General features: G+C 31.2%; 1 protein-coding gene across 2 annotated transcripts; it reads right to left on the minus strand.

Moving 5' to 3' along the window:
• Window positions 1-3,258: 3,258 nt before the first annotated feature.
• LOC107629865 (putative serine/threonine-protein kinase At1g54610) lies at window positions 3,259-9,451 on the minus strand. 2 transcript variants are annotated; one of them, XM_088509854.1, is made up of 8 exons: window positions 8,742-9,451; window positions 7,825-8,334; window positions 7,255-7,464; window positions 6,751-7,068; window positions 6,128-6,355; window positions 5,078-5,178; window positions 4,249-4,357; window positions 3,259-3,684 (listed from the first exon to the last, which is right to left on the minus strand). In XM_088509854.1, exons 2-8 carry the CDS (start codon window positions 8,239-8,241, stop codon window positions 3,394-3,396), a joined length of 1,674 nt encoding a protein of 557 aa, XP_088365980.1. In that variant the 5' UTR covers window positions 8,242-8,334; window positions 8,742-9,451; the 3' UTR covers window positions 3,259-3,393. The 2 variants fall into 2 exon arrangements, with proteins under 2 accessions (XP_088365980.1, XP_088365979.1); XM_088509853.1 differs by having other exon boundaries at window positions 7,255-7,539.
• Between the last annotated feature and the right edge of the window lie 923 nt (window positions 9,452-10,374).

Genomic DNA, 10,374 nt, shown 5'->3' on the forward strand with positions numbered 1-10,374 from the left:
CTGGTCACAGTTCCTCACAAATTTTCTGGCATCACTGAAGAGGGTAGGCCAATAAAACCTGCACTAGAGAACTTTTGCTACAGTTCTCTCTCTACCAAAATGGCCACCATACTCAGAACCATGACAGTGACAGAGCACGGCTTGTACTTCTGCATCCGGAATACATCAACAAATGATTCCATTAGAGTGTCTCTTAAACAAATAAGGCTCCTCCCACAAGAAACATTTGGCATCATAGAGCAACTTCCTAACTTGTTGCTTAGTGTAAGTAGGAATAATCTGGCTAGCCTTATAGTTTGCAATGTCCGCAAACCACGGAGCTCCAAATATAGCAAATAGCTGCTCATTAGGAAAGGCTTCATTAACTGGAAAGGTGGTCGGCTACCTTATTCTCCATACTTTTCCTATCTCTGATCTTAACATCAAACTCCTAAAGAAGGAGCACCCATCTTATTAACCTGGGCTTAGCATCCTGTTTGGTCAAAAGATACTTTAAAGCAGCATGATACACTACTTAATATTATTTTAGGATGGACACAATAGAAGAACTTATCCCCAAAAGAAGCAGCAGTTAGAAGTAGATTAGATGGACGATGAGCAAAGAGAGTAAGAGGCTAATTGGGAAGAGACAATGGATCAGACCCATGAAGAAAGTTTAGCTGTAACTAAGGAAGAGGCATTGACACAAAGGCATCCTCAGACACAGGAACAAGCTGCTGTGATAAGAACCATCATTACATATTATATCATTGAATGATTATTTTTTTTCTCAAACAGAGAATTACAAAAATTTATGAATTTTTCTTAGGCATAACAGCCAAATGCAGCATGTACCAAACAAACTAAGTCAGCAGCAAGTTCTAGTAAGAAAGGATAACAACAAAAAGAAGACAAAAGTTGGTGCTCCAACAAAGTCATATGTCATCCCAACCACACCTTAAGAACGACCACAAAGAGTTACTGTATCAACAAGTCAGACAAGATCAGCTACTATGCACCATTCAAACCACCAGGAGCATTACAAAGACCAACTAGACCAACTGTAGCAGCAACCAGACTACATGCACCATAGCACAGGGCCAAATTAGCCACATATAGGCCTTTAAATCCAGTTAATTCAAAACCAACATCGGTGAGGCCTTCTACAGTAGTGAATAGGGCTACATCTTCAAGCATAAGGCTATCTGTGAGTGTTGAAACCATGGAAGCAGCAAGTCTTGCAACAAGCAGCATATTTATGCAATTCATGCCCACATCAACTTTGACAACTCAGCCCCAAAGTGGACCAAGTGTCTCAGTCCCAAACAAGGTCCCAACATGAACTGCAAGTCTTTTTTTTTTAATGGTTTTTGATCAATTAAGGCTTAACAAGAATTATGTCAAATATATGCTGAACAACTCTTTCTTGGTGGCTTTTTTATTTTTTGCCATAATTATATTTAGGTATAAACATTTTATGGTTTGATTGTTTTTTGAGTTTACTGCCACCAGGCATGGATCCAGGTAGAAGTAAAAGGGGGCATTTGCCCCCACAAAAATCTTGATAAAAAAAATATAATTATATATAAATGTTAATATTTATCTTTTTATTATATTATGTTTATTTTTAAAATTAATTAATTAATTAATTAATTAATTAATTAAAAAATAGTGATAATTAACTTCATGAACTAGCTAATTAGGAGTTATTTGGAATATGTCTTAAATATCAGTAGTTCATTTAAGAAAATGTCCAGAATTTAAATTTTACTTTGTATATATAATAATTTATTGGACATTAACAGACTCTTAAATAGAGTTTAGATCTACGATAGATTAATCTTTGATCTATTATGTTAGAATATAATATAAAAAAAGATAAAATAAAATATCTATACATAAATTTTACTTTATATATTTTTGTCCCATTGTTAATTTTTTTTGGGTCCATCCCTGACTGCCACAACTGTATTTAGTTATAAACATTTCTAGCATTTGGTGTTGTTATTTTGTACTACTTTATGTAACATGGATACTTTAATCTATTCCAACATTCTCAAGTTCACACATAAGCAAAAATATGCAATGAATACAATGTAGTCATTATTCATTCATAAATAGCAAGAAATACATGTTCATTTCAATTACAATTTTAGCATTAAGCACACCCAAAGATAGCACTCTCTACTACTAATAATTTTTACCACCATATAGCAACAACAACACTACCACTACTACCTAAATAATGACAAAATGTTCATTATTATAATAAAAGCTACCCCAATTACAAGCACCAACAACAAAGTATCTATCATCCTCATGTGCTCTTCAATCACATATGACCTCATAGCTATGTGCTCTGTAACTCCCTCATTGTCCAAGATTTTCATTCCTTCACTCTTTCCAGTTTTCAGATTAATTTTCTTAATATCTTCTTCCACTTCATCAACCCAAACAAAATACTCACATCCCATTCTCAATTTCTGTTAAAATAGAAAGCAAAAAGGGAAAGATTCAACAAATAAAAAGAATCATAAAATTTGTTTCAATGGGTTTCATTCAAAACGATATACCTGCCAAGAAAGACGATGAAAAAACCAATGCCTAGGATTGGCATGCGTATTCAATTTTAGCATCACCACCTCCTCACGGCAGAAGCAGCTTCCATCAAATGATTTCCCCTTCTTTTGGTGCAGCCCTCATAGTTGTTCTCATAGATAGAATCATCATTCTCCATCAACAAATATTTTTTCCGTATTTTTGCTCCACTAACTACTTAATTTGGTGCTTAGGGTTTAATTCAGGTTAAAATGTGATGGACTCCCCATGTAGATCACTCTAATCCTCCAGGTAAATACTTAATGCATCACATAAACATCTCCATTAATGTCTAGAGTGAGGAGTTAACGTCGAGGCCATTTTTTCAAATGGTGCATAATTTTTTAGGTTCATTTTGTCAAAAACAAATGGTAGGGTCCATTTTGACAAAACCAGAATTTTTCGGGGGCTAAAATGGCTATTTACTCCATTTTACATAACTTTGTGATTTTGCTATGGTTCAACATATCATTCATCAATAATTCTAAATTGATTTGTTTGTTTTCCTAATTTGTCAAAATTTTCTATAACTTTGTGAATTAGGAGTGGTTTGACATACCATATCATATGTGTTTATGCCTAACTAGTACTTATTCATTGGTTACAAAATTATAAAATGAGACCCTTTAAATAGTCACTTCCAAATACTTAGAATTAATAACATAGAGAAAAGACAAGAAATGAAGAAGGGAAAGAAATAACAACTAGAAAAAGAAATTAACTAATGTTTGACTTTTTAGTAGGCCCTTTCTATTTTATATTCAGTTGAGATCTGCAATAAATTATTGTGAGGGAACTAATTTTTCTTTCCAATCTTTAGACTTGAGTCTTAGATGCTATTAACCTAGATAGTTTCATATGATCTATTCTGTGCGAAATAAGAGGCTCATCATCAATTTTATTTCCACTTGTTGCCCAACCAGAACTAACATGAACCAATGGACCTATATGCAAAGGCCTCCTATGGATATGCCCAGAGTGATTGTTTTCGGTTTCTTTAGCATCTTCTGAATGTTTAGGTAGGTAAATTAGTTGTTTGGACACATATTCTCTATGAGAGTTGGAGACTTCACTTCGATTCTTTGTAAATGAATATCGTTGTACTTGCTGCATCAAACAATATAACCAACTGAGGGATAAAAAGAGAGATAAAAAGAAGATAATGAAAAATAACCACAAATGTAGGGTAAAAAAAAAGATTATTATTGCAAAGCATATTAATGGGTTAATAAAATGTTATATACGAAATAAGCAACCAATAATAGTCATACAAATCTACATCCTTTTCTGTGCTCATACATTATTTCTTTTCTACATCTCAAAATTAAATAAGAATATGTGCCACATGACTAAAAAGTCAACTGCAACCATAACACAATTAGCATGTGTTACAAATAACTTAGCAAAAAAAGCATTAGTTAAATATTTTTGTTGACTTTAATAATAATATCAGGTAAATAACTAAATTTCAAACAAATAAATTTCTTTATATTTCACAATGATTCATTTCCTATCTACAAATTTGTTAACTGAATCAATACAAAGTCCAAAGAATTATAACTTCTTCCTTTCCCTAATTTCTTAATTACTATACTATACGATATTTTCATGATTCAAGAGGTATCCAATAAAAATTGTTACAATAAAAATTGAATCTTTTTTTTGAATTACCTGTATTGATGTTTTTGAACCAATATTGTCTTTTGACGTGACATATGCCTTTGATACTTGTCTAATTCTTGAGTCAATTTTTTTCTCCCTATCTCCAGCATAACACTGCCTGAAAGGATATTAAAAAATGGATATGTATTAGTTATCTTATCAACAATAGACTTATGGAACAAGGAACACCTTTTTAAAAATGAATTGATCGAGTGACTTAAAAAGTATGACAAAAAATAGCAATTGAATTATTAGAAGCATACAATTTTTGTTGCATTTGCAATATTGTTTAGGTTAACTAGCTATGATATAAAATAATATCTTCAAGAAGCCACCAAAGTCATTGATTGATCTTCTCCTAATAGTTTAAGCATTGAAGATAGTCTATTCATGAGATTAATTCAAAAATTAAATAACTATAAAGTTTAAACTTTCGTATGAGTGAGCATGCAAGACTTGGAAGAAGGAGGGATTATCATATTTACTACAAGTACATGCAAAACTCTATCAATGATTCTTTTGTTCATAGTAGAGTTTAACATTCAAATTAAATAATAAATAAGAGATCAACTTAGTTAACCAATAATATATTAAGACATGAAATTCCATACTAGTGGTTATAGGGAAAGCAAATGAAAAAATCTATCATGTATTATAAAATGTAAAAAAAAATATACATAGTGCTGGAATAAAAAAATGACTACTAACAACAATTATAATCCAAGGACTTTATTAGGGGGTGAAAGATAACTAATAATACAAACTAGTAATAAAATAAAAGGATAACAAAAATTAACTATTTTTGTCTCAATTTTAAAAAAATCAACTATTCAAGTACCTTCTGTTTGCTTCATCTCGCAATTTGGCGTCGATTTCTTTGCTGGGAGGATATTTTGGTAAGCTTGATGGATCACAAGGCAGAGGTTCTAATGTAAAGAACTGTGAATAAATAAAAAAAATTTTAAAATAGAAAATCACACCCCTCTAATACAAAAAAGTTCAAACAATATTACATATAACTCAAGAGTGTGAGTAACAATTATTATTTCTTCATTTATTCCACACACACACAGAGGTTATATTTATTTGTAATAATTTATTTGTAGATTACAAATTAAGCCTCGGTAAGTACATACTGGCCACTGTGGGTATCACTTCTTGTATGCCATAGCAAAAAGATGCTATTTAAGCACATGAGGAATTATAAAAAATAAAATATATCTTAAAAATTTGAGAATAATACATTGTTTAAGGGGTGAAAGAACAAAGTTATCATTACTCCTCTAGATGTAGCATGCATGATCTATAACAGATGGGATGACATAAAACACATATAAAGAACACTAAAGTTAAAATTCAATTGAATTTTTTTTCATTAACTAATTTCCATTGTATTTATTGTTTAACAAGAAATTACGGCAGAAACTGCATGTAGAATTATGAAGATATCTCTGGACATCTGTCAAATATCTCATCAAATGAATGTAATTTGGATATTTTCATTATAAAAAAATTCCTTTATGTTATGGCAAATGTTCTTGCACAATTGTTGAAAATTCTAAAAAAAAAACATTTATGAGTTAAGTGAGCATAAAAAACATCAGTTTTTCCATGTACATTGGAGAAATTCAAGTTAAATTATTTATCAAACAACACAATAGCATTGAGTCATTGAATAAATTTTCACAAAATCTATTGGCTTATCAGTTATAGTAGAGTTTTGTGATATGAACAATATGATAGTAGGAAACATCATGAACTTTTTATCATGCATGTTATAAACAGTAAGTAAATGACCTCAAAATATCACTTAGATTAGATAAGAGAATGATGAAGCTAGCTGAATTAGATTAGATAAATTACTTGCTAAAAAAAGAAAACTTCATACCTCACTTTTGAGAGCAGCGGCAGCTGTCCCTCGGTGTGTTGGATCAATAGATAATAAAGTCTCTATAAGCTTCACAGCAGCATGTGGATAATCCTTGAATGTGTCTGCAATACATCTCCTATAATGGTGTGGAGACTTAAATACTGTTGAAAGTGGCAACCGCAATTTCATCCAATAATCATCAGATGGGGAACCACAAAGTTTAAAAATCCGATGTATCTGCTCAACCTATAAGGAAGAAGTAACCTTCAGTTACCTCTTATATACCATCAATAACATTGTGCATTAAAATTTGAACTCACAGTCAACAATAGTAAATATGAATTAAAAACTAGAGTTGTACATAGGAAGTAGAGTTCATTAATGTTTCAAAGATGGCTAAAATAATTCATTTTAATTAAATAAGATCAATTTCATAATGTAACAACATTGGGAAAACGCCTTTTCTTGGTAGTTCTATTGGTCATGTTAAAACTGTATGTATATGCAATTTTGATAGATCTTAGTTTTTGAAATTGGTAGGCATACCACAAAATATAAAGATATCATATTAACTATTAACAAAGATAAATGGCTAATAGAGCATTCGTAATAACTAAATGATGGACACCAGAACATCACACCTCGGTTTTTCCTGGCAATATAGGTCTGCCACTATATAGTTCTCCTAATATGCAACCAGTGCTCCATAAATCTACAGCAACCCCATAATGGTTTGCTCCGAGTAAAAGTTCTGGTGGTCTATACCAAAGAGTTACAACACGTCTTGTCAATGGAATACTATGATGGGGGTCAAAAAAACTTGCCAAACCAAAATCTGCAATCTTTAAGACATTATTGTTGTCAATGAGAATATTTGATCCCTTTATATCACGATGGATGACACCATGACTATGACAATGATCCAATCCACTAAGAAGTTGTTGCATGTAGCATTTTAGCTGACACAAAAAGGTATTGTTAGAAGTTTTTCTATAAAAAATGATGTAGAAAGATAGTCAATAATCGAAGCTTTGAAAAGGGATAATGCTTCCTATGTTGCTTCTTATCTTATTCAATACACGTATGCATAATGATCTCAATTCTAAGTAAAATAGAAGACATAGAATGAAAAGAAACATGACTACCTGTGGTTCAGAGAATTTAATGGCAGGATTTGATGCAAGTCCTTTAAGATCATGTTCCATATACTCAAAAACAAGGTACAAGTTGTGGGATGTCTCTGATGTTATCAAGCTATCCAACTTTATTATGTTTGGATGGTTGAGCCTACGAAGAATAAGGATTTCTCTTGCCATAAACTTGATGCTCTCAGGGTTAAGACTGTCAAAATGTACCTTTTTTAACGCAACAATCTTTTGATTAGTCACATCACGTGCCTTATAAACAGTACTATAAGTTCCTTGCCCAATCTACGTAATAGAATGTCATCAAAAGATTCATTCAGTGCCATAGACTAATATCATCAATGATAAAAGTATCAGTGTACAATTTGTTTCGTAAGATTCAAAGTACACAATTTACAAAACCAATGAATAACATTTTAACCACAACAGAAAAAGAAGGGTCTCTTTATCATGGTAGAGTTTAAAAAAAGCCTCGCAAGCACATTCACAGAATAACATTAAAAATTACTTAATAGTTGAATCATAATACAAACATAGATAGACAACGAAAAAAAGTAATTAGCATCTTACTTTATGTAACCTTTCAAAAGTATTTGCGCTCCTTGGTATCCATCCCTTGATAGCTTCACCAGCAACAGAAGAAAGCCAATCCGGCCATCCTGCTGAAACTTGCTCTGCCTTTTCAGCCTTTGGAATCCTTCCAATAGCAGGATGGTCAATAATAGTCAATTCAGGTTTCTCTATCTTCTTCTTCCCAGTTTGATCATGATATGGCTGAACTGAACCATTGTCTTTCTTATCAATTGATGAAACTTTCACATCATAATTATCAAGTGACTTATCTTTAACTTGAATACCCTCAACCATCTTCGAGGAATTCAACTGTAAAATATTTTGATCTGATGCCCTAGTGCAACATGATAATTTGTTTGTGATCCATTCTCTACAGTCTTCTATGTTCGAACTCTTTGAACATATACAACCCATGTTGCAGTAACAAAGTTTATATATAAAATTGCCCTTTTAATAAAATAATAATTAGGACTACCACCCACCAACTAGTACTTCATCATCTTCTAACTGCAAACCAAAAAATTCATGAATAGTCACAAACTAAATAAATAAAATTTTTAATTTTATTCTATATAAAATCAAAGTTAGAATTTTTTTTCTCTATGGGGATATACAGATACTTTTTCTATTGCAACACATACCATAAACACAAATCACAAAAAACTACAATTTTGGAGTCTAATTGAATATTTTACTTTGACTCAATTAAACCAAACATACAAAACTCACACACTGTTAGTAATAGTTAACCACCGTAAAAAATAACACTTTTCACAAATAAAATCTAAGCAAAAAAAAGCAACGTTCAACAAAGAGAAAAAAATACTAGATAGTAATGACAACAATGAAAAGAAAATTTAGCCATCAAATTAAAAAATTAAAAATTGAAACAAATTAATGAATAAAAAATATACCTCAAGTGGTAGGAACTTAGAATTGGGATTAAGATGTGGTTTAAGTATGGTATCAGTATCAGTATCAGGAGCATAAACAATATGTGTGAATATTCTGTCTTCGACTGGAGTTTGCACAAATATGAGAATATTCATAGATATCACCTAGTAGTAAAATACTAATCAAATTGAGTGTGACTTCTGCTCATCAAAAGTGGGATTTAGTAAGCATATTCTAACTAAATAATAGAGCTACTGAAGGAGGAGGACTCTTGACCCTATCAAACAATAGGTATAGAGTTTCAAGTGAGCTTTGAAAGAAGGTTAGACGATGAATCTAGGAAAGCAGATTCTACTGAAAAAAAAGTACATAGGCTTAAGCTTAAGAAAAGGAATTTATTCTTTGAAAAAAGGCCATTTATCCTAGGAGTAGGGAAGGATGCTATTTCATTCTCTTTTCTCAAGGAAGATTCTAAAAAAGTTCAAAAACTTGTATTAAAAAAAATTAAAATAAAGAGAGAAAAGAAAAATAGAAAAAGAGAATTTGATGATGAAGCATAAAACAACCTTATATGCTTTTATTAGCTATGCCTATGCTCAATCAAAAGAAAGCACTTTCTCTCTCTAGAATGAGTGGTGCTATGGTATGAGTAAATGAGTGAGAGTGATGACTTCATCCACTATGTTTTTGCTCTAACAAAGAACGATGGATATTGAGTCTATGTTCAAAGTTCAAACTTCAAAGCAGGTCACCAATTTTTGTTTGGAAGATAAATATAAGCAAGGGCCACATTAAATATGTTTTTAATTGCATTTAACCTTGTTGACTAATTAGGAACTCGTTTATATTATTCCTTTTTTAAGATATTAATAGCTAATTACCTAATAAATATGTAACAATAAAGGTTTAATTACTCTGTTAGTCTCTATAGTTTCATTGAATTTTCAATTAGATCCCTATACTTTTTTTTTCGATTGTGTCCCTATACCATATCAGATTTTATAATTAAGTCCATACCATGATAAAAATGTTAGAATTAACGGAATATTCTGTTAAGCAAAACGAATATGCCTAACACTTGACTGAATATTCTATATAGTTTAACAAAATATTCTGTTAATTTCAACGTTTTTGTCACGTTAGGGACTTAGTTACAAAATCTGATATGGTATAAGGACCTACTTGAAAAGAAAAAAAAGTATAGGGACCTAATTGAAAATTCGATGAAACTATAAGGACTGACAGAGTAATTAAACCAACAATAAACTATCATGAAAATAATCAAGATAATAGATTATTTGTTTAATAAAAATTTTTACTTTAAATAAATAACAAAAGAATTAATGGTTATCCTCAAATTATTTTTTTTAGAAAGCCAAAATAATTTTTATAAATAATCAGTGGGTATTCGTTTAAAATTATATTCTTAGAAATATTATATTTTGGGTATTGTAAAAAAATAACTTATTTGTTTAGATGACACCATGGTGTGGACAAGTGAGGTTGAGTAAGTCCCTCTCTTGTTGCATCGGGAAAATCGGTAGAAGGTTGAATGAGTTTCTTCGAGTCAATTCCAAAACTATGATGTGAACAAGCTAGGTTGAGGAGTCCATTTCTTGTTGCATCAAGATATTGGATAAAAAGTTGAATGAT

This window comes from Arachis ipaensis, chromosome B3 (assembly GCF_059453495.1).
Source record: "Arachis ipaensis isolate K30076 ecotype BB chromosome B3, ASM5945349v1, whole genome shotgun sequence".
In the NCBI taxonomy this organism is placed as follows: domain Eukaryota; kingdom Viridiplantae; phylum Streptophyta; class Magnoliopsida; order Fabales; family Fabaceae; genus Arachis; species Arachis ipaensis.